The 25396-nt window shown below is 38.2% G+C and overlaps 1 protein-coding gene across 4 annotated transcripts in view; it reads left to right on the top strand.

Annotated features, from left to right (window-relative positions):
• The window catches only part of BRWD1 (bromodomain and WD repeat domain containing 1), a 131377-nt gene that overhangs the window by 58658 nt on the left and 47323 nt on the right, over nt 1-25396 (top strand). For 3 of the 4 annotated variants that reach the window (XM_024120255.3, XM_024120252.3, XM_055086412.1), the window contains 6 exons: nt 2774-2959; nt 7255-7438; nt 10123-10216; nt 14775-14906; nt 21898-21992; nt 24206-24395. In XM_024120255.3, coding sequence (XP_023976023.1) covers nt 2774-2959; nt 7255-7438; nt 10123-10216; nt 14775-14906; nt 21898-21992; nt 24206-24395 — 881 coding nt within the window. The remainder of the gene's footprint in view (nt 1-2773; nt 2960-7254; nt 7439-10122; nt 10217-14774; nt 14907-21897; nt 21993-24205; nt 24396-25396) is intronic. The other variant, XM_055086411.1, reaches the window with a different exon arrangement.

Raw genomic sequence — 25396 nt, 5'->3', positions numbered from 1 at the left:
GCGGTACGTGGGCCTCTCACTGTTGTGGCCTCTCCCGTTGCGGAGCACAGGCTCCGGACGCGCAGGCTCAGCGGCCATGGTTCGCGGGCCTAGCCGCTCCGCGGCATGCGGGATCTTCCCGGACCGGGGCACGAACCCGCGTCCCCTGCATTGGCAGGCGGACTCCCAGCCACTGCGCCACCAGGGAAGCCCAGTCTTACTTATTTTTAATGGTTGTTCTAGGGCCTAAATTGTCAGTGTGTAGTTTGCAGACCCATGGTTTTATCCATGACCTTTTATGGGGTCTTCGAGGTTATGACTATCTTCATAATAACATGGAACTATCATTTACCTTTGACATTTGCACTGATGAAGAAGCAGTGGTGGGTGAAACATTTGGTACTTTAGAACAAATCAAGGCCGTGGCACCAAACTACTAGTGGTCATTGTATTCTCCACTGCTTTGAACACACATCTTTAAATATTCTGAGTGTTAAAATTGGAAATATGCTTAAAACAGTTCTTGTTTGTGTCTGAAGTCTCTATTCTGGTTAGTGGGAACATGTACTATTGCCAGCCCTGTGAGAGTTCTGGCAATTTTTTGGCTTTAAAAAATGGCTTGGCTTTTTCATGTTTTATTCCCCAGCATGGTGGAGTTTTAACCAATGTGTGCACATATTATTTAGCCAAAGAATCGATTTCTCATTGTGTACCTCTGAGCTTTCTGTGCAATCCAGTCCTTCCTGATATTCAGCCCTGCATATTTTAGTCTTTCCCCTGCTCTCAAACTCTGACCTCTGTTTCTCAACTCATTGTGACCTCTGCATGGTACTTGGGTTCCCTCCCCTTGTTCTGTAGTCTGGAGATTGCCTCCAGGCTGTTACCTGGAGCAATCAAAAGACTGGGCTCCATTGTCTTCTCTCAGGGATCACAGTCCTGTGCTGTTATCCAATATCTGAAAGCCCTTCTTTCATATATATTTTTTCCAGTGTTGTAGTTGCTTATAGTGGAAGGGCACTGTAGTACTTAAGCCTTTATGTGTAGAACCCTTCTTTAGTATTTGAATGGTGACTGCATTATGCCAAGTAGAAACAAGTATCATTCTTGATATTTCCCAAGTTACATTTAAGTTCAGTGCTGTGAAAGAAAAGTTACAGAGGGTTTTTTGGGGAGGGGAGAGGATTAGAAGTCTCCTTTTCTGCTGTTTTCCCTTTGGTTCCATGTTGTGCTCTTAGGGATATTATGTTATTCCTAGTTCTAACTAAAGTCTTTTTATCCTTTTACGAAATTTTTTTATATATAAATTTATTTATTTTATTTATTTATGTTTGGCTGTGTTGGGTCTTCGCTGCTGCGTGCGGGCTTTCTCTAGTTGTGGCAAGCGGGGGCTACTCTTTGTTGTGGTGCGAGGACTTCTCATTGCAATGGCTTCTCGTTGCAGAGCATGGGCTCTAGGCGCATGGGCTTCAGTAGTTCTGGCACGTGGGCTCAGGAGTTGTGGCTCGTGGGCTTTAGAGCGCAGGCTCAGTAGTTGTGGTGCACGGGCTTAGTTGCTCCATGGCATGTGGGATCTTCCCAGACCAGGGCTCGACCCCGTGTCCCCTGCATTGGCAGGCAGATTCTAAAACCACTGTGCCACCAAGGAAGTCCCTTGTTATCTTTTTAGATTAGGGCTCCACTTCTTGCTGTCTTAGTTCATTTTTTGACAGTGATCAGAAAATTTCCGTGGTTTTTGTTTAGCTCTTCTAAACTCTTCATTGATTTCCACAGTAAAATGGAGATGTTATCAATAAGATTTAAGGGATCTAAAAGTAGATTAGTAGGATAGAAGGATAGAAGTATTTTTCCCCCTGAAATAGTATATGACATTTTTCAGTTTCTGATGTGTTACTATGGATGCAAGTATATCTTTGCGTTCTTTTTGCCTAATACCCTATTAATTTCAAATTGTTAAGGTTCTGCTTATAAGCTGGTGGGGTGGTGGTCCATGTTATATATTATGTTCAAAGAAGATGCGTTTTATGATGGGAGGATATGTAACGAGTTGTTTGCATGAAAATGTCAATGTTTAGGTAAATTTCAAGACCCCACAACCATCTAACACTTTTTATCCATTAACACTAACTGAACCTATTAAATATCTCTGAAAATGTATTATTTGAAAAATAAAGAAGCAAAGACACTTAAAAATATATAATTTTGTACGTGAAGGATTATGGCTATGCTTAAAGCCTATTTGAAGGAGTGACTTAAGCTTTGGTGGGAGAGGCATGTGGAAGCTGCCTCCCTCAACTGTGCGTATTTGGGGTGGGAGAGAGCTGGGGTTGGGAGTGGTCATTTGTTGAAGGCCTAAAAGGTGTGTTACATACTCTTTTTTATTTCATAAGTCAAAGAAATGCCACTGCTTTTCTCTACATCAGAAATCACACATTGTTGGTTGTTATAGCCAGAGAGACCTTGGGAAATAAGATTTTAATGAAATACTTGTATAAGTGAGGGGCATTTATGTGAAACAGAAAAACAAAACTTTCACTTTCACTCATGTGTTTCCAGGTGCTCACTTCTAGGGATTTCAGAACCTCTGTTGAGGTTTTTGTGGTACTTAGTACCCTAAAGTTTGTTTTGAATTTTTTCTGTGACCTAATTAGTTATGAATATAAAGGATATCTTTAATTGATTATTTTTGAAAAACAAGAATTCTGACAATTGCTAATGTAATCTTAATTGTAGCCTATTGAAAGTTTTTTCCTATTCATATGTATTATGATTTCATATTCATTCATTGAATTTGCAGGTGATGGAGAGGTAATTGAACAAATTATAAGCCTGCAAACCAATGACAATGGTGAAGGAAGCCCAGAGTCCAGTGTTCTTGATGGAATGATAAGACAGTTGCAGCAGCAGCAAGATCAGAGGATGGGAGCAGGTCAGGATGCTGTTCCAAGTGGACTTTCAAATGGGGAAGAAACACCCCGAAGAGGTAATAAATATATGAGAAATATTTTGCCTTAATATGGCTGGATTGAAATTGAAGAATAAATGAAGTCATTGTCCCCTACATGCAGTGTAAAAAACCTTAAGCAATGTACGCTTACAACTTGAGTAGTAGTCTGGAGGTAGCTTTATTAGGTGTAAGGTTGATGGACTAACAAATGGACATTTGAATTTCAAGTACTGTGAAAGGCTATTGAAATCTTTTTGCTCTAAAATAAGAGTATTGGGCTTCCCTGGTGGCGCAGTGGTTGAGAGTCCACCTGCCGACGCAGGGGACGCGGGTTCGTGCCCCGGTCCGGGAAGATCCCACATGCCGCGGAGTGTCTGGGCCCGTGAGCCATGGCCGCTGAGCCTGCGCGTCCGGAGGCTGTGCTCCGCAGTGGGAGAGGCCACAGCAGTGAGAGGCCCGCGTACCACCAAAAAAATAAATAAATAAAAAAAAAATAAAAAAAATAAAATAGAATAAGAGTATTTACAAAATTACATTAAATAAATACGAGTAAAGAACAAAGTGTTTTCTAAAGGAAACACTAGGTTTCCTTTCCTTTATAATCCTTAAAAAACTGAATTGAGTAGAGCCCTAATGTTTCTTACTGAATCAGAAAGCTTGAAGTGAGTTTTCAGGGCAAAGTACTTGATATTGGAACGTAGTAATAATTATATTAGTGGAAATAATCTAGAAGAGATGGGTGATTGTTATGCAACTGAAAACTCACTCTGGAAAAGCTAAAACCTTGTGGAAGATAAGAGAAGATTTGAGAGGCTGTAAAATGCTATAAAATTTCCTGTCCCTTCATTGCTCAGTGCTGTGTTCCGAACAGTTTCTTCAGCGCTTTCTGCCCCTTCACTCTTGATCTTCCTTTCATCTAATCTGCCTCGTAACTGGGCTTTAGATTTTTTTTTTATTATTACTTGTTTTTTATTTTGGCTGCATGGCTTGTGGGATCTTTTTTTTTTTTTTTGCGGTACGCGGGCCTCTCACCGCTGTGGCCTCTCCCGTTGCGGGGCACAGGCTCCGGACGCGCAGGCTCAGCGGCCATGGCTCACGGGCCCAGACACTCCGCGGCATGTGGGATCTTCCCAGACCGGGGCACGAACCCGCGTCCCCTGCATCGGCAGGCGGACTCCCAACCACTGCGCCACCAGGGAAGCCCTTGTTTGTTTTTAATTTCTTTTTGGCTGCGTTGGGTCTTCATTGCTGTGCGCAGGCTTTCTCTAGTTGCGGTGAGTGGGGACTGCTCTTCGTTGTGGTGCGCGGGCTTCTCATTGTGGTGACTTCTCTTGTGGAGCACAGGCTCTAGGCACGTGGGCTTCAGTAGTTGTGGCACGTGGGCTCAGTAGTTGTGGCGCACGGGCTTAGTTGCTCTGTGGCATGTGGGATCTTCCCGGACCAGGGATCGAACCCATGTCCCCTGCATTAGCAGGTGGATTCTTAACCACTGTGCCATCAGGAAATCCCGGCTTGTGTAGTTCCCCAACGGGGGATCGAACCCAGGCCCTCGGCAATGAAAGTAGGGAGTCGTAGTCACTGGACTGCCAGGGAACTTGCAGTGCTTTAGATTTTTATTTGCAGCGACTGTTAGGTCTACAAGTTTCATTTTTTTCTCTTTAAAATATGACTTTAAAATTAGTGCCTTATACTTTAAGTTTTACTTCTTTTATATATTTAACTGTTTTGGATTCTAGCAGCACAGAATTGGGTCTATCAAAACTTTGTTCTTGACATACTCTTATTGTTCGTTTACACATGCTCCTCTTTTATTTGTTTTAAATCATGATAACAATCTACATCTTTTTATGTGGTCCTGTCCTGTTTCCCTATCCCAAGATAACAACTATTCTGAATCTCATGTTGTTTCTTCGCCTTTTAAAAAATAGATTTGACACTCTTGAATGTATAAATAAAAAGTATTTGTTTTTAAACTTTATCCAAAGGTTTATAAAGGTTCACTTTATCAAAAGGTTTATAAAGGTTTATAAAAGGTTTATAAAGGGACTTAATCTTTTTCACATAGTGCTGTATTTTTAAGATTGCTCAGTTGTTGCATTGGATTAATTTTGACTATTGTGTACTCTGTTGTATATATGATTTTATTAATTCATTCTCTTGATGGGCTTTTGGGTAGTTTTGAGATTTTGCTAATCTCAAACAGAAATGCTATTAACAGTCTTGTATGGGTCTCTTATACACTTGAAAGAATTTCTCTCTCTCTGGTATGTTTTTTTTCTAAATTTTAGAGTAAGACGTGCACTTTATCCCTTAGGCTTCATTCTGTATCTTCCAAGAACTGGAACATCTTTTATATGATCATAATACGATGATCACAGTCTACAGACTTTACAATACTACACAGTGTACAGACTATACAATACTGCTCTCTGATGTACAATCTTCACATTTCCCCACTTGTCCCAAAATTGTCCTTCATGGCTTTTTAAAATTTTAGGGTTTGATCAAGCCTTGGTCCATGTGCTTAATTATTGTGTCTCTTTTAATTTAGAACAGTTCCCTCATGGCACTGGTACTTTTGAAGAGTTCAGGCCTGTTGTTTCACAGAATTTCCCTCAATTTGAATTTGTCTGATTATCTCATAATTGGATTTAGGTTAAACATTTTAGGTAAGAATACTGCATAGTTGCTGTGTTCTTCTCAGTGCCTCAGAGCAAGAGGCACAAGATATGTATGCATTTTTCTGCACCTTGCTTTTTTCCCTTAACAGCATATTCTAGAAATCACTCTCTTTCCATTCACAGAGCTCATCTTCATTCCTTTTTATAGCTTCATAGTACTCCACTGTGTGGAATAACCAGTCTTTGTAATTAATCTGTTTATGGCCACTTAAGTTATTTTTCATGCTTGCTATTACAAGTAATGTTGTGATACATAACATATATTTTCTTCAAATTGTTGGAGAATAATACTATGACTTGGGCAGTCAAATTTAGAATTTAGGGCTTCCCTGGTGGCACAATGGTTAAGAATCTGCCTGCCAACATAGGGGACATGGGTTCGAGCCCTGGTCCGGGAAGATCCCACATGCCACAGAGCAGCTAAGCCCGTGCGCCACAACTACTGAGCCTGTGCTCTGTAGCCCACCAGCCATAACTACAGAGCCCATGTGCCACAACTACTGAAGCCCATGTGCCTAGAGCCCGAGCTCCGCAACAAGAGAAGCCACGGCAATGAGAAGTCTGCCCACCGCAATGAAGAGCAGCCCCCACTTGCTGCAGCTAGAGAAAGCCCGTGCACAGCAACAAAGACCCAGTGCAGCCAAAAAAAAAAAAAAATTTAGAATTTATTTCTAGTTCTCAAAAAGTGTTTCTTAAACATCAATATATTTTAATATAAATTTTGGATTAATAGCAGGGGCATTTAATGTCATTTTTAATAGATGGAGTATAAGATGTTGTGCAGGGCAAATTGGTTCACATTTGATTGGTGAACAGAATGTTGTACATAGAAGAATGCAGAGGTTTGTTCACTCGTATTTGAGTTTTACCCTAAGCAAGGAGAGCTGGCGTATTTGGAGTAAAATTTAATAGTCTCCCGTAGGAAAGGATATAGCCCCCAGTTTTCTTTGTTGCATTAGTAGCAGGATCCCCTTCACCCTGTGGTTCAAGAAAACGAGTACTTTGCCTGGGATTCCCTCCACATCCCCCCAGGTGGTCTCCATCCTTTGTGACTTCCAGCTCTTGGGAGGTTGCCCTGCCTCCTGTGTCTACCTGATCAGCTCTGCATAGGCTCAGGGCTTGATGTGGTCTGCATTGCCCTGTTACCCACTCTCCTAGCTCCAGTTCAGGTGCTGCCAGCATTTCCCCACTTTGCATTTTTGTGAATTTTAAATAATGGGCTCTGGCAGCTTGCCTGCTTGAGTGGCTTAGATTATCTCTTTAGGTCACAAATAATGTTTGTTGTTAGAGCTCTTATTATAAAGCCACCACAGTTTGAGGCATCTATCTGCAGTGCTAATTTTTCCAGAAAGATGTGTTTTTAGTTTGCAGTTTTGAGGAAGGCGAGGTTTTTAGGACTGCAAATATAACATTATTATAGAAAATGCTTGTACGCACCAGGGCTTGAACCCGTGTCCCCTGCACTGGCAGGCGGATTCTTAACCCACTGAGCCACCAGGGAAGGCCCCATGTAGCCTACATTTTGATCTCAGTCACATTAAGATTCTTTGTTCCAAAATTTTTTCAGTAGATCTTTTTTTTTCTTGGTTTGTATCTTAGTAGGATAGATTGAAGTTTGTTTTGTAATCATTCTTGACAATTTTTCCCTAGGTTTTAGAAGACTAAGCTTAGATATCCAGTCCCCTCCAAATATTGGTCTGCGTCGTAGTGGACAAGTGGAAGGTGTTCGTCAGATGCACCAGAATGCTCCACGTAGTCAGATGGCTACAGAGCGTGACCTGCAGGCTTGGAAGCGAAGAGTGGTTGTGCCAGAGGTACCACTAGGCATATTTAGGTTTGTTTTAGGATATCTATTAATATCGCTTATATCTGTGAGAATATATCTGTGTGGTTATTTACACATATTTTAATCATTAGTGGTATAAATAATCATATACATATATTTTAGTAATGGGTTGGGATGTATTTTAATTGTGGTAGGAAAATGTCAAAATTGTTCTCTAACTCCATAACCAGTCTTGTTTCATCTATACAAACACCCCCCTGTTCTCCCTTCAGTATTATTTTGAAAGATATTCCAGACATAATATCATTTTGTCTAAAAGTATGTCAGTATGTAATTTCTAAGGATAAGGAATTGTCTTAAAATATAACTATAATGCCATTGTTATATCTTAAAAAACAAACAATTCCTCAGTAGAACCAAATAGCCAGTGTTTAAATTTACAGTTGTTCCAAATGTCATATTTTTAGTTTTTTGCAAGACTATTTCATACGTGGTAAAATTCCATCAGAAAGCACATAATATCTTTTTCTTTATTTCTTTTCTTTTTTTTGTGTGTGATGCTAGCAGGAACTGATACTCACTGCCCAGGTTCATTAATTCATTAGGGATTATAAAATAGTGATATTTCAGCTCTGAAGTCTTTATTATCTTGGATACTTCCAAATAAAAATTTACCCACATCTACTATTTGATTATCCAGTAGTAAAGTTTGTATATAAAAAACAAGTTTGTGTATAAAAAACAGGATAGCTGCCTCCTCATTTTGCTTTATTTAACGTCAAAATAAAGATTTATTCCTTTATATTCTGCAGTGGCCAATTTGTGTGTTTGTGTTTTTCACTGTATTAATTACACTGCTGTGATTTAGCTTATTTCTAATGTCCTTATTAATGTTTAAATTTTTTTTAATCTCTGGCCAGGAGGAGCTTCTTCAAGTTGGCTCCTGAGTCCTTCTTTTTTTTTTTTTTTTTTTTGGTGGTACGCGGGCCTCTCACTGTTGTAGCCTCTCCGTTGCGGAGCACAGGCTCCGGACGCGCAGGCTCAGCGGCCATGGCTCACGGGCCCAGCCGCGCCGCGGCATGTGGGATCTTCCCAGACCGGGGCACGAACCCGTGTCCCCTGTATCAGCAGGCGGACTCTCAACCACTGCGCCACCAGGGAAGCCCTTGAGTCCTTTTGAAATGATGTAGTAGCCTTGCGTCGCATCTTTGCTGTCAGGCATGGCAGGTTGTTCTAGGTTCTTCTTGTAAATTTCTTGACCTAGACTTAGGATTAGTCTTTTCTCTTAGGCGGCCCTATTTTCTTTTAGTGAGAAATGATATTTCATAAGTATAGTGTGGATCGTAGGGTTTTCCTTGTACTGAATTGTAATGTACTGATTTTCAAGTTATCAGAATGGAGGCAGCAAATACTGTTTTTCATTGATATCTAAAATGTTTCAGTATTCTGTCATGTTTGTGTCTCATAATAACTAATACCTTGAAGATAATTTTGTAAAAGTTTTCATGTGTTTAGCCAGAAGAGTCAGTTGCTTGGTAGAGTAATATTGGATAATACTTACATTTCATACAGTGAATTTAAGGATGTTTATAAGTATACGATAAACTAGTGAAAAGCAAAATCTGGAATTAGGATGAGAAATACAGAAAATCACTGTCGTGTATGCAGCATTCTATAATTAAGCCTTAAAATTATGTCTGAGTTGCATGGTCATCAGAACTGAAAGTGTCATTTTAGGATACTTTTTGTTGTCAAAATCAAGGGAAGCAAATAGGTATCAGGAGTCAAAGTCCTGAAGAATAGTTCCTTAAACGAGCATTTATTTTCTTAACATAAAGGAAGACTGGAAGTAGTTTAAGGCTATAATCATGGTTCCCCAGTTAATCAGGGACTCGGGCTCCTCTATTTCTGATATCCATCTTAAGAGTGTGGCTTCCAGTCTTAAGGTCACCTCAAGGTCCAAGACAGCTGGACTTTATAATAGCTATCACATATTGCATCTGTGATAGAGGTTGAGATTTAGGCCAGAAGAAGGAAGAGAAGGCAGGAGGCAGCAAAAAGGACATTTCTAGTTGAAGGAATTTCATTTAAGCAGACTTAATGGTCCCACATGACATGTCTCCTCATAACTCATTGACCAGAATGTCCTCATATGGCCATACTTAGCTACAGAGGAGGCAAGGTAATACAGTCTCTATTTAGAGCAGCAAAGAGCCTAGATGAAAATCGAGATTTTGCTTCTAAGGAAGAAAGAAGAATGGATTTTGTGAGTCAGCTAGCTGCTGCAGTATAATTTTCCCAAAGAAGAGCATAGCTCTTTCTAGAACTCTATTCTAAAATACACTTGCGTTTTTATGAAGGAGATGCTGAGTGATACAGTAGAATCCTTTAGAGAATGGATTTGCAATCTTGGAAAATCATAGGTACATTTTGAGTAGCTAACATGAGAGATTCTGTTTGAGTTGGTCCTCATAGGGCCAATCAAAATATAAATGAATGAATATTTCTGTGTTAAATATGAAAAATAGGCCCTCCTAGCTGCCTCTGAGATTTTGGTTATATTAAATTTCTAGAGAAGTGTAGTTTGCCTTAAGTTTTGTTATAACTTTAGGAATTTTCTGTATTAATTAAAATATTTAAGTTATGATTCCCAGAATCGTATTGATTAGTTTTTTTCTCTATATATCCTTTATTTATCAGCAACTAATATAACTGGGTACTTAAATTTGTAGGAAGTTGGAAGACTTCAGAATAGAGAAAGGTGAAGAAGAAAGAAATCTTTATGTAATTGGAAGAAAGAGGAAGACTCTCCATCTTTCGCAAAAGGTAACCTAAATTCCATTTCCTTAGGAATAAACAAATTAGAAATTAAACTGAAATTTATAGTTTTCTTTTTGATCAATGAGAATATTAGTAATATTAGTCTTCTGTTTGGGATTTAAAATAGCAGACATAAAGTTGTACAGGTGTTAGGAATAGTGGCTTGAAACTTGTGGGAAGTAGCCTAATGCCTAACAGTGATGAAGGATTCTAGAAAATTATTGTTGGGATTTCCCTGGCGGTCCAGTGGTTAAGACCCTGAGCTCCCAGTGCAGGTGGCACGGGTTTGATCTCTGGCCTGGGAACTAAGATCCCACATGCCTCACGGCACGGCCTAAAAAAAAATGTTATTGTCTAATAACCACTAGAACATTGCCAGCCCATCAAAAGCATTTTGTATCCATTCCCAGTCACTACTCTCCTTTCTCCTGCAGGTAACCAACTGTTTGACTTCTAAAGATGCTGGTTAGCTTTGTCTGTTTCTGATGGTTGCCAAATCATGCATTTATAAAAAAAATCTTAGATGTCACAGTGGTTTGCGACAAAACCCAACCCTACCTGAGAAAATCTTATTCCTTAGTGTTTAACTTCTTGACCATCATATGTGAAGCATTAACAAGTTAATGGAATTTACACAAAATGTATGCACGATCAGTGCTACAAAACTATGGTGAAAATGGTTGTGTTTGCAAGATATTCTCTCAATTGATCATTCAGTTTTGTAGCCATATTGTGAGAAATGGCCTGTGCATGCCTGTTTGCCACATTAACTGCCTTGATGCATGGTTTTTTTGTTTATGACTTGGGCTTTGAGAATTAAATAAAAATAGTTTCTATCTTATTATTTAATTTAAAAATAATTCAAATCTATTATGTCAAGTACTGAAAAGAAAACAATGTTGACTGTGTATCTTCAGCTATAGTTAGGATATTTTCTCATGATAAAAAACCTTCAAAGTTAAATTTACTAAAATTTTTAAGAAAGTTTTTCATTTGTTTTATTTTTGCTGGAAAAGTTTTGAAAGATTTTTTTTTTTTTTTTTTTTTGAGGTATGCGGGCCTCTCACTGTTGAGGCCTCTCCCGTTGCAGAGCACAGGCTCCGGACACGCAGGCTTAGTGGCCATGGCTCATGGGCCTAGCCGCTCCACAGCATGTGGGATCTTCCCGGACCGGGGCATGAACCCGTGTCCCCTGCGTCGGCAGGCAGACTCTTAACCACTGTGCCACCAGGGAAGCCTGTTTTGAAAGATTTTTAAAAATTTGATTACTGTGCTATTATGTATTCAGAAATTTCTAATTTGGATATGTAATTTGATAAATTACAATCTGTGTAATTAAATTACATCAAAAGTTATTCAAGAAAGTTATAAAGTTAAATGCAGAGAGCTTTAAAAATTTCAATTTAGCTTTTGTCTTAAAAATATTATCTACTGGGGCTTCCCTGGTGGCGCAGTGGTTGCGCGTCCGCCTGCCGATGCAGGGGAACCGGGTTCGCGCCCCGGTCTGGGAGGATCCCACGTGCCGCGGAGCGGCTGGGCCCGTGAGCCATGGTCGCTGGGCCTGCGCGTCCGGAGCCTGTGCTCCGCAACGGGAGAGGCCACAACAGAGGGAGGCCCGCGTACCGCAAAAAAAAAAAAAAAAAAAAATATTATCTATTTTAAACCCTGTATTAGATAAGAAGGCTAAGCCTTATACTTAATCTGTTTATGTACAGAGTACAGATACACTACGTAAGTGTTTATGTACTGTATGTATGTCTGTGGTATTACAGTTCGAGGCAGCAAATTAGGAGAAAGTCAAGTTTCCTGTAGGGTAGTGGTAGTGTAAAAAAAAAGGATAAGAAACACTGATCTAAATGGAATCATACAGTATGTATATGTAATCTTTTGTATCTGGCTTGCATTTGCCCTTGTGAGATTTATCTTTGTTGTGAGTAGTTGAAGTTCATTTGTTTTCACTGTTGGATAGTATTCCCTTAATGAGAATGTTGCTGTTTAATCTATTCTTAAAGAACGTTTGGGTTTTCATATTAGGAATATGAATTAGGAATAGTATGTTAGGAACAATATTGCTTTCAACATTTTGTACATATTTCTTGGTATCCGTCTATGTATTTCTTTTGAGTATATGCACTGGAGTGAAATGATTGGAGCATAGGATATGTGTATATTCAACTTTAGTAGTTAATGCCACATGTGGTTTCAAAACGATTGCACTCTTGCTTATAGTGAGATAAGTATTGAAGTCTCACTATGATTGTAGATTTCTTTGTTTCTACTTACTTTGCTTTGTGTGGTTTGAAGCTATGTTATTTGGTGTGTACATATTTAGAATTTCCCTTTTTCCTTCTGAATTGAACCTTTTACCAGTATGAACTTATCTCTAGTAATGCTTTATTCTTCAAATTCTTGTATATGAATGTAGCTGTGCTAGCTTTCTTTTGGCTAGTGTTTGCATAGTACGTTTTTATCCTTTACTTCCTGTCTTTCCCTTTTATTTTGCCTTTTTTAAAAAAAATAAATTTGTTTATTTTTGGCTGCTTTGGTTCTTTGTTGCTGTGCGCTGCTTTCTCTAGTTGCGGTGAGCGGGGGCTACTCTTCGTTGCGGTGCACGGGCCTCTCCTTGCAATGGCTCTCTTGTTGCAGAGCACAGGCTCTAGGCGCGCGGGCTTCAGTAGTTGTGGCACACGGGCTCAGTAGTTGTGGCTCGCGGGCTCTAGAGCACAGGCTCAGTAGTTGTGGCGCACGGGCCTTAGTTGCTCCATGGCACGTGGGATCTTCCTGGACCAGGGCTCAAAGCCGTGTCCCCTGTATTGGCAGGCGGATTCTTAACCACGGCGCCACCAGGGAAGCCCTATTTTCTGTCTTTTTTGTTTTTACGCTGTTTCTTGCTGTTCTGAATTTTTTTCTGACCGAATATATTCCATTTAGTTAGTTCTCTTCAGCTGTGTGTATCCTGCTAATAACCTCGTGTTCTTAGTTTTAGTTATTGTATTTTTCTGTTCAGAATTTTCCAGAGTTTTCAGTTTTCTGCTGAAGTTCTCATTATTTTAATTCTTTGAAAATCAGCCCTGGTTATTTAAAAAACCCATTTCTGGTAATTTCATTATTTCAGTATCTTGTTCCCCTGTTAATCTGTTTGCATTCTGTGTTGATTTTTTTCTCATTTTTTTACAGTCACATTTTCTTTGTTGCCTGTGTTTTTGATTGAATGTTAGATGTTAGAGGTGGTTTGAAGCCTAGGATGGCATTTCTTCTCCAGAGAAGATTTTAATTTGCTTCTGGTAGGCTACTAGGGCCACTCTCAAGCCTGTATTACCTTAACCCAGACAAGGATGGGCTTTTAGTTCCTTGGGATTATTGTTTATCTGTAGTTTACCTGTAGGTCTAGATTATAGCCCTTTGGACTAACAGCTGAAGCTTGAGGTGTTTGCCTATACATCGGAGACTCCGAATTGCAATTTTTGTTAGCATAACTCAAGAGTTTAGTCTGTCAATTTTTGCTTACCTGCTAAACCTTTCAGCTTCCTCTTCCAGAGGGAAATTCTAGGGTTCTTTTTCATTGCTTGTATCCTTTTTCGTGTATTGGTCCTGTGAATCTTCATAGCCTTGTTAGGTATATAGGGCGCTCAAACCGTTTTTTTAAAAAAAATATATTTTGACAGATTTTCTTGTTCTTCTTAGTGGTAGTTTTGGTCCATCTGATTTACATATTATTAGTCATGAAATTCATTAATAGGAGTTTTTGCTTTAACAAAAAAAGTGCTGACAAATTAAGGAAAGAAGAGTTGTATTAAAATCAGCCAGGATATGTTGAAATGATAAAACATCCCAATGATTATCAAAACAGATGGCACTAACGTGAAAATTGATTTGTATATCAGTTCTGGGAATGTGTACTTTCACTGAGTGATCTCGCATACGTGACTTTGGTGTTGGAGGGATAGCATGTGCCGTCCCCCCCACCGTTTCAGTCTAGCTATTTTATTTGGCTGATTTTAAAAGGTTATTTAATTATTTTGTTTTAATTAAAAAAAAAAGATATTTAAAAAATTCAAGCACAACTGAAAAGTACTGACAACAAATCATCCAAAAAGTTAAAACCTGGAAATAACTAGGATTGATATTTGAGGATCATTTCAGATATTTCTCTATACCTATGTATTCACACAGTGAGATATTCCTTAAGGTTGGTTACTGCATTATAATATATGAATATATATTTTCACTTCTAAGATATATATTTTAAAGTGATTTCTTTTTTGGATTATAGTTATTATTATCTAATTTATGGTAAGCCAATTAACTTATGGTTTAGTTTGGAAAATGATGATCTAATGTGCCTAAATTTAGCCATGTCCTCTAAATATCTTAAAAGTAACAAAAACCAATCTTGGTTAACAGTATGTGGCAAAAATACCCATTAAAGAATATTTTATTTTTTGAACTATTATTATTATTATTTTTGCCTTAAATCCTTTTGGGATTGGATAGAATGCGAAATACTTTATTGAAGATTGTACTTATTTAAGTGTTGATTTTCATCTGCATGTTTGTGTTTCAGTCTGATTCCGTGGCTTTGATGTCACAGTCTAGGCAGAGGACATGTAGGCGTAAATATCCAAATTATGGTAGAAGAAATCTTGGACGGCTTGAGTTGTCTTCTGGAAATGAATCTTCAAGCTCCGTAAGACATGTGAGCTTCATAACTTTAAAATATATAAAATAATCTTGAATAATTTGTCTTAATTCTTTACTTTGAATCTACCTTGAAATTTTGTGAAAGTATTCTCTAGAGATTAAGATGAAATTTCGCATTTTGAATTTCTCTGACAATTTTGAACAGCTTTGTTGTACCATATAAGTGTACAATCCAGTGGTTTTAGTATATTAACAAAATTGTACCATCACCACCACTATTTAATTTCAAAATATTTTAATCACCTAAAAAGAAACCCTGTACCCATTTGCAAGTACTTCCCATTCCCACTCCACCCAAGCCCCTGGCAACCACTAATCTTTCTATCCCCGTGGATTTTTGTATTCTGGACATTTCATTTAATGGAAGCATACAGTATGATCTTGTGACTGGCTTTTTTCACTTACTATGTAATGTTCTAGGCTGATTCCATGTATAGCATGGATGAATACTTCATTCTTTTTCATTGCCCAATATTCCATTATATGAATAGAACACAGTTTGTTTACCCACTCATCAGCTGGTGGACATTTGTATTATTTCTACTTTTTTTGTTGTTGTTGTTTTTTTCGGTACGCGGGCCTCTCACTGCTGTGGCCTCTCCCGTTGTGGAGCGCAGGCTCCGGACGCGCAGGCTCAGCGGCCATGGCTCACGGGCCCAGCCGCTCGGCGGCATGTGGGATCTTCCCGGACCGGGGCACGAACCCGCGTCCCCTGCATCGGCAGGCGGACTCTCAACCGCTGCGCCACCAGGGAAGCCCTTATTTCTATTTTTTGATTGTTATGGATGTTGCTCCTTATCAGCATTAATGTACAGGGTTTTGTTTGGCCATAAGTTTTCAATTCATTTAGGTTTATATCTATGAGTCAGTGTTCTGGGTCATACGGTAACTGTATTTTAACCTTTTGAGGAATTGCCAGACTGTTTTCCAAAGTGGCTGTATTATTTTATATTCCCAGTCAGTAATGTATGAAGTTTCCAGTTTCTCCACATCCTTGTCCACACTTGTTATGTTCTGTCCTTTTGATTTCAGTTGTCCTGGTGGATGTGAAACGGTATCTCACTGTGGTTTTGATTACATTCCCCTCATGACTAATGATGTTGAACATATTTTCGAGTGCTGTTTTCCACTTGTATGTCTTTGGAGAAATATCTATGCAAATCTCTGGCCCATTTTTCAGTTTGGTTGTCTTTTTTATTGCTATAAGGGTTCTTTATACATTCTGGATACAAATCCTTGTCTTTTCACTTCTTTGCTCGTTTCCGCTGAAGCACAAAAGTTTTACATTTTGATGAAGTCTAGTTTGTTTTTTCCTTAGTTGCTTGTGCTTTTGCCTTCATATCTAAGAAGTCTTTGTCTTAACCCTTTTCTTGACTTACAATAATCATATGTAAGTTACTGTTCTTCTTTTTGATTTTTTTGGGGGAAACCAGTATTTCTGTAAAGAGTTTTTTTTTTGTTTTGTTTTGTTTTTTTTTTTTTTGTGGTATGCGGGCCTTCCTCTGTTGTGGCCTCTCCCGTTGCGGAGCACAGGCTCCGGACGCGCAGGCTCGCGCAGGCTCAGCGGCCGTGGCTCACGGGCCCAGCCGCTCCGCGGCATGTGGGATCCTCCCATACCGGGGCGCGAACCCGGTTCCCCTGCATCGGCAGGCGGACGCGCAACCACTGCGCCACCAGGGAGGCCCTGTAAAGAGTTTTTAAAGGTTAATATTAGAATGTTAGTATTTTCTAATCAGTAATGTTTTGAGGATTGAAATGTTACATAAGGATGAACAATTTATTTGAATTCCTCTATAAAGCATTAGGGTAGTAGTCAAACATAGGGTTTGAATTTAAATCCAAATTCTTCTACTTCGACAAGTTGGTTAAACTTTTGTGCCTCTGCCTATATCTGTAAAAGTAATTAATGATGTGTCCCTCAGAGGTGTTGTGAGAATTCATTTAGTTAACCATGTAAAGTGTTTAAAACACTGCCTGATAATCCAGTAACGTTAGCTGCTAACCGTTCACTTAAATGATTTTGTGTAAGACCTTTCTTATTTATTTTCTTCTTCTTTATATGTATTGAGCATGTTTTAACCTTTAATGATTTGGGGTAATTGTGATAAATGTTCCCATCCATCTTCACTAGTTTCTGGCATATCTTTCCTGTGTTTTTTTTCTCTTTCCCCTATATACTCAATTAGATACGTGTATATTATTTTGTACACAAAATGTCACATACTACAGATACTCTTTTGCACTTGGGTTTTTTCACTTAAAATATTCTTAAAATCACTTCGTATCAGTTCATAAATGCCTTCCTTATTTATTTATTTTTAAAGAGTTGCATCATATTTAAGTTATCTGATTGTAACAGAGTTTATTTAACCACTCTCTGGTTATGGGCATTTAGGATGTTTACAGCGTTTTCATTTTAAATAATGCTACAATGAATAATCTTGTAGATGTATGTATTTGTCTAATGATGGAGATGTTATTGGGGGGGGGTACATTCCTTGAAATGGGATTGCTGGGCCAAAAGATAAACACGTTTGCATCTTATGAGATGCTGATAAAAATTCCTCATAAAGGAGAATTCCAACTTGCTTTCCTCCCTGTGGCGTAGGAGAGTGTCTGTTTTCTTACTGTTTACCAACAGAGTGTGTTACACTTTCTAATTTTTGCCAATTTAATTGGCAAGAGATGGTATCTTAGTTTTATTTTTTATATGTTTTGGCTATTCTTTTATGTGATAGAATATTATATGTAACATGAAATTTACCATTAGCTGTTTTTAAGTATACAGTTCAGTGGCATTAACTGGATTTACGGATGTATGCAACCATCACTACTCTTCATTTCTAGCACTTTTTCATCATCCCAAACAGCAGCTCTGTACTCATTAAACAAGAACTCCCCATTTCCTTCTCTTCCCAGCCCCTGGTAACCTCTCTTATACTTTCTGTCTCTATGAATTTGCCTATTTTAGCTACCTCATGTAAGTGGAATCACAATATTTGTCCTTTTGTCTTTGGTTTATTTACAGTGTAGTTTACATTTCTCTTATATGTGAAGTTGAACATATTTTTATATATTTAGAGTCTTTCTCATCTTTGTGCATTGTGTGTCATGTCTTTTGGCCATTTTTCTATCGTGTTTTTGGCCTTTTTCCCCCTTCAAGTTTTAATTTTTTCCACCCTGCTACATTACTGTATTTTTGAGTTAAATTATCATTGGATTCTGTGAAGTTTTCCAGGTACACTCTCATTTATACAGTATTCAGTTTTACTACTTCTCTTCTAATTTTTATACGTTTGATTGATTTTTCTTGTCAAATTGCAGTGTTTAATACTTGCAGTACATTGTTGAATACTAGTGGAGATAGTGGACCATATTCCTGTTGTCAGTGGAAATGTGTCTGCTATTTTCACAATAAGTAAGATGCTTTGTTTTAGGTTTCTACAGTATACGTATATATTACGCTAGGGAAATATTAACCAATTCTTGTTTTCTTAAGTGTTTCTGAAAAATCAGGAATGATTATAGATTGAGTTTTAATTTTTAGATCAGTAGTATTAATCTTATGATTTTATGTCTTAATTTGGTTTATTTGCAATTAATGGGGAACTTTTAAATTAACACAAGTATAATGTAGAATGTTAAATCCACTTGACCTTTTAAGGTAAGTCATAATTTTGTGTTATGGTAGTTTACCTCCTACAGTGGTATGAATTCATTCTCCTGAGTGTTGCAGATGGGTGGAGTTTGTTGTGTATGTTGGTTATATGTGTATGTTGGTTCCATTGTGCTTTGGTTTGGAAAGCACTGATAGTAGAAAAAGTATGGGTTTTAGAGTTGGCCTGGTTTCTGATTCCATTTCTTATACTTACTCTTCTGTGACCCCAGGTGTATTTCTTTACATTTCTTAGCCTTGGGTTTCTCTATATATGAAAAGGGAGTAGTGGGCAGGTAGTGACTTGAGATAATACAAAACTCATTGGCAAGACGGATTCAAGATTTGTGGGGTTTGAATCTTGTATAATTTTAGGGACGTTCTTTAGAAAAAGAATTCAAAGTTACAGATAGACACAGGGCCTTGGTAGGCAAGTTAAATTGAAAGCCTCTGAAACTTAAGTTTCATTAGCTTTATCTTAACCCTGCCTCTGTTTACAGAAGTATTTTGAGAGTTAATGCAGATAAAACATTTAAAACTTTTTCCCAGATTGCATGGTTTCCAGGTAGTAGATTTTAAGAGTTTATTTTATTACTGTGATTTTTTAGAAGTCTATTTTGAGCATAAAAAGCAGACTCCTGTTGAGTAGATCTAGTGTGGCTGGCCTAGGAATCTGTACTCCTTGAATAGCATTGGGCTCACATTTTAAGGAACATTTTTTAAGAATATGTTTACTTTGCATTTTGCCTACTCAAATGAAGTAAACAAAATAGCTATTTCCTTGCAATTCCAACTTTTTAGTTTTGTTTCTCCATGGCATTTTCATTATCCATTTATGATTCACTTAATGTAAGTAGCTGTTATAGGAAGAGGTTGTATCTCAATTTAAAAGTAACCTGCTTAGTATCCAAGACCAGAATTTAAAGTAGATGGCAGCTATTAGGGTTGTGGGAATTAGCTGCTTGTTTCCCTCTCTTCCTTTAAAGACTTCCGTGTTTCAGGTTTAAAAAAAATTACACAGTAAGTACAGTGAGTTCCCATATACTGTTTCCCTAAATGTTTCCTACTAATAACATCTTGATTTAGTGTGGTACGTTTGCTACAACTGATGAACCAATTTTATACATTATCATTAACTAAATCCTGTAGTTTACGTTAGGGATCACTCTGTGTTGTATGGGTTTAGACAAATGCGTAATGTTATGTATCTACCGTAATAGTATCATACAGAATAGTTCCACTGTCCTAAACCCCCCTCTGCTGTACGTAATCATCACTCCCTCCCTCTTCCTGAGCTACGGGCAACCACTGATCTTTTTACTGTTTCCATAGTTTTGACTTTTCTAGAATGTCATATAGTTGGATCAAACAGTATGTGGCCTTTTCACATTGACTACTTTCTAGTAATATGAGTTTAATTTTCCTCTATGATAAGTCTATATTTAGCTCTGTAAGAAACTGCCCAACTATTATCCAAGTGGTTGTGTTACATTTTGTATTCTGATGAACAGTGAAAGAGAGTTCCTATGCTTCACATCTTTTTAAGATATTATTTCTTCCCAACTTCATCTATAGATTCAACACAGTTCCAGTCAAAATCCCAGCAAGTTTATTTTGTGGATATTGGCAAAGAGATTCTGAAGTTTGTTTGGAGGAAAAAAATGACCCAGAATAGCTAACAATACTGAAGAACAACAGAGGTGCAGGGCTGACAGATACTACCTGACATTAAGACTTAGTATAAATCTCCAGTTTTCAAGACAGTGTCGTACTGGTGAAAAAATAGACAAATAGATCAATGGAATAGAATAAGGAACCCAGAAGTAGACCAATACAGATATACTCAACTAGTGTTTGATGGAGGAACAAAGACAACTCAATGGAGTGTTGTCTTTTCAACAAGTGGTGTGGAACAACTGGATATCCACATGCAAAAAAAAAAAAAAAAATCTAGACACAGTCTTTTCACAAAAATTAACTCAAAATATATCATAAACTTAATGTAAAACACAAAATTATAAAATTTCTAAAAGATAACATATAAAAAAATCTAGGTGACCTTGGGTGTGATGATCACTTTTTAGATACAATTCCAATAGCATGATCCATGAAAGAAAAACTTGACAAATAGAAAAGCCTGAAAGGTACTGTTAAGAGAATGAAAAGACAAGCCATGGACTGGAAGAAAATACTTGTAAAACTCATGTCTGTTAAAGGACTTGTATTCTTTTTTTTTTTATTAAAAAAAATTTTTTTAACATCTTTATTGGAGTATAATTGCTTTACAATGGTGTGTTAGTTTCTGCTTTATAACAAAGTGAATCAGCTATACATATACATATATCCCCATATCTCCTCTCTCTTGCGTCTCCCTCCCACCCTCCCTATCCCATCCCCCCATCCCACCCCTCTAGGTGGTATAACTTGTATTCTTTTTTTTTTTTAATTTTTTTTTTGAGAAAAGGACCAGGAAGTCTTTTTTTAAAATTAATTAATTAATTAATTAATTATTTTTGGCTGTGTTTGTTCTTTGTTGCTGTGCGCGGGCTTTCTCTAGTTGCGGTGAGCAGGGGCTACTCTTCGTTGCGGTGCGCGGGCTTCTCATTGTCGTGGCTTCTCTTGTTGTGGAGCATGGGCTCTAGGCGTGCAGGCTTCAGTAGTTGTAGCACATGGGCTCAGTAGTTGTGGCCTGCGGTCTCTAGAGCTCAGGTTCAGTAGTTGTGGCGCATGGGCTTAGTTGCTCTGCGGCATGTGGGATCTTCCCAGGCCAGGGCTCGAACCCGTGTCCCTTGCATTGGCAGGCAGATTCTTAACCACTGCACCACCAGGGAAGCCCAGGACTTGTCTTCTTAAAACTCAATAAGAACACAACCCAATTTAAAAATCGACAGAAGCTCTAACAGGGACTTCGTTAAAGAAGATACACAGATGGCAGATAAGCACATGAAAAGGTGCTCAACATCGTATGTCATTAGAGAATTGAAAGTAAATTGAGATACCGCTAACCACCTATTACAGTGGCTTGCGTCCAAAACACTGAGAACATTTACATTGACTTATTAACTTTGCTCAGAGAATGGCCTCTTGAATCAATTTCTTTTGTTAATAGTAGGAATGTTAAGTCTCACAAATATTTTCTGTTGCCTAATTCTTTGATAAGAAAAAGGATGTAGTAAAGACACTTGCTTTTTGTTTTACGTTTACCTATTTTATTACCCGGTTATCATACTTACTCCTGAGATGATTAGAATGACTGTGTGGTTTCTCTTGCCTTGTGTTATTTAATCTCAGAGATCAAGATTTTTATTTTTTCTCCCCCTCACAAAATTAGGAGACTTCCTGTGATCAAAGTGAAGGTTCTTGTTCTTCTGAAGAGGAAGAATGGAAAAGTGATAGAAGAAGTGAAAGTGACAGTGAAAGTTCAAGGTACCTGTTTTTACTCGTTTTAATCGTCTAAGCATTTTAGTCATGACGTTGAATGGAATCATACTTGAATGGCATTCAAGGTGTAACAGCTTCCAACTGTGGAACAACTAACATTGAGTTTTTAATACATTTAAAAGGAGAAGAAAGCTGGATTAACAGCTGTTTCCATAGAAAATATTTTGGGTATTTTTTTTTTTGACTATAAAACATTTGAGCCAAGAGTGTAAATATGTGTACTCAAAACATCAGTTTAGTCTTGGGCTACGTTTATAAAGAGGAGTATACAACGTCTGTGTGGTAAAATCACCGTTAAATTTATTACTAGTTATTGCATACGTTGATGAAAGTTCAATTAACTATCAAGAAGAAAAAAAAAGGGAATTTTATTCAAGCCAAACTGAGGATTATAACCGGGAAGCAAATTCTCAGGAAGCTCTGAGAACTGTTCCACCTGTTAGAAGCTGAAGGCACGGTCATGTACATTTTCAAGACAAATGATGGTACATCAGGATGACATACTGCTATTTTCTATAAAGTTCACCAAGGATACATAGTCCAGGTAAACTTTTACAAAGCGAGCACCGAGTACTATGACCCCCTACAGAGCTGGGAAAGAATGTTATTCTTTTAAGAAGTTAAATTGCTAACGTCAGAAGAAAGAAAAAAATTGATCGTTACTGTCGAGCAGGCACTCCCGTCTTTGAGCAGCTCTGGTTAATGTGTAATGCCGATGCCCACTGCACATGAGGGAGGGAGGAGGCCCAAGTGGACACAGAGAGAATTTTATGTTTAATTTTCCTGGTCCTGCCTTCAAGTATAAACTTTATTTTATCATACGTATTACCTTTTGTTTAGTTTTGGTATCCAAATTTCATGGGTCTAAGATGTTAACATCTGTTTCTTGTCTTGGTAAATGTCAACTTTGTCCTGGCAGATGCTCCAGCCAGAAACCTGGACATCATTCTCTTTCATAACATTTCCATCACCAAGTCTAGAAAAGTCTCCCTTCTAAATATGACTCAGATTATTTTGATTTCCATTGATACTGTGCTTTACAGACCACCATACCATACTCCTGGCTTCCTTTCTTGTCTTCTTTTATTCCGTTATGCTTAGGAGCTGGAGAGGTTGCTAGAGCACTTGTCTACCCTTGTTTTTGTTTGTTAACTTCATTTTAATTGTGGTGAAATATACAGAACATAAAATTCACCATCTTAACTGTTTTTAATTGTACAGTTCAGTAGTGTTAAGTATATTCGCAGTGTTGTGCACCCGATCTCCAGAACTCATTTCGTCTTGCAAAACCGAGACTGTGTACCTACTAAACAGCAGTTCGCCACTCCACCCCACCCACCCCTGGGCGACCACCACTGTCCTTCCTGTCTCTATATTCACTATCTTTTAATTCAACTTTTCTTGAATTTTATTTTACAAAGCAGATGCTCTTAAGATTTTTAAAACAGCTCTTTTTATAACAAAATATAATACAAAAATAATATTTGTAATAAATAGCTTTTGGAACTGTGTGTTTTATCAAGCCTGAGAGGTATGTGGTTGGACAATGATGGCCCCAGTAGAGGATTTTTATCCTTTTCTGTGTTTGCTAAAGCTGGGAGTGGGCCAGGGGCTAGTTTTCTAGTTTCCTATTTGACTCTGCTTTTGCTCCAGGGTAGGCTAGGACTAGGCCCACTCTGGGATCCTTTCTCATATCAGGGAGAGTCCCCCTCTTGGCAAGAAGCTTTGTCCACTTAGAGCTTTCTGTTCTGTGCTTTCCTTGTGGCTCTCAGTGTAGTCACTCACTGATGGTTTGTCATTCCAGTTACAATTTCTAGTCCCATTTTGGAGCCTCCTGCGGTTTAGGGGGCGTGCTGCTCTTCTGCACAGTCTCTCCTGCTTTCGTAGCTACACTTCACTTTTGGAGAGGGTATCATTAGTTGGCTCTAGATGTTGTCTTCTATGAGGTCTCATCCAAATTATACTTACAAAAAATTTCTCAGGCTTATATCCTTTCCTAATTTCCAGTGTCAGTGAAGATTTTTCTCCTTCTCATGGTCTTTGGTCATTTCAGTATGCATTGATAGGGAGGGCAGTCGAATCTTCCCAGGATCTTTTCTTTCCTCCTTGTTGTCTCTCCTCTCTTAAGGTTGTAGGATGAATTTACTCTTAGGGCTTCGATTCTGGTTCTGTACGACTGAAACTGTTTTCCTCTCTAGTGGCTCTTCATCTAGATATTCTGATTGGACGGCTGACGCAGGCATCAATCTGCAGCCTCCTTTACGAACGTCATCCCGTCGACGAATTACTCGGTTTCGTAGTAGTTCAGAGGACGAAATGTCTACTGAGAATTTATCGCCTCCAAAAAGGAGACGAAAGAGAAAGAAAGAAATTAAGCCTAAAAAAGAGGTAAGAAAAGTATATCTTTAAAAATACCATCTATCTACACTTTTATAGTTTCTGTCCATATTTAGAAATTAGAAATCTTTGGGAATTTGGAGGCTTTATTATTATTATTTTTTTGATCGATATACATCATCAGGAGTCAAACGTAAAATGCCAACAAACTTATTTTTGGAAAATCTCCTTTGTTATTAAAACTTCTCTAATCTGCTCTGAGTTGGACTTGGCACTTATACCTCTCTGAATCTGTAACTTAGAGGGAAAGCTCTATTTTGCTCAGATCCCCACCATAACTCTTATTTTGTCGTCCAGTTCCAACACCAAAAATATACTTCAAGGCATTTTAAGATCCTTTCTTCTTGTTTTGTCTGCTGTTGTCCTGTTTCCCATTTTCATTTGACATGTTCTGTCTTCATACTTTTCTCCTAATTGTAATATTGCTATACCTTGTTCCATGTACAGTGCTACATGTGCTCCTGTCATGTAGGTAGCTATTGTTACTTAAAGATGCTATGTCTTTGTATTAGGTATCTATTGCTGTGTAACAGATCTCTTGGAACTTAGCTTAAAAACAAGAAACATGTATTATTTCATGTTGTGATGAATCAGGAATTTGGGAACTGATTAGCTGGTTTGTGGCTCATGAGGTTGTAGTCATCACGTTAGCTTGGGTCACAGTTGTCTAAAGGCTTGAATAGGGGTGGATCTTTGAAGTTTGTTCATGGGGCACTTGGCTGCTGGCCTCAGTTCCTCACCATATGGGCCTCTCCAGAGGGCTGCTTGAGTGTCTTCTTGACATGGTAGCTGATTGTCCCCAGAGCAAGTGATCCAAAAATTAAGCAAGGGATAAGCCTTTTATGACCTAGTCTTAGAAGTCTCACATGGTTACTTCTGCTTTTTTCTATTTGTTAGAAGCAGTTGGAGCCCACATTGAGTGGAGGATACTTAGGCTCCACCTCTTTTTTTTTTTTTTTTTTTTTTTTTGTGGTACGCGGGCCTCTCACTGT

Source organism: Physeter macrocephalus, chromosome 8 (assembly GCF_002837175.3).
Source record: "Physeter macrocephalus isolate SW-GA chromosome 8, ASM283717v5, whole genome shotgun sequence".
Taxonomy (NCBI): domain Eukaryota; kingdom Metazoa; phylum Chordata; class Mammalia; order Artiodactyla; family Physeteridae; genus Physeter; species Physeter macrocephalus.
The sequence above is the reverse complement of the archived record's forward strand: the minus strand, read 5'-3'. Positions and strand labels throughout refer to the sequence as shown.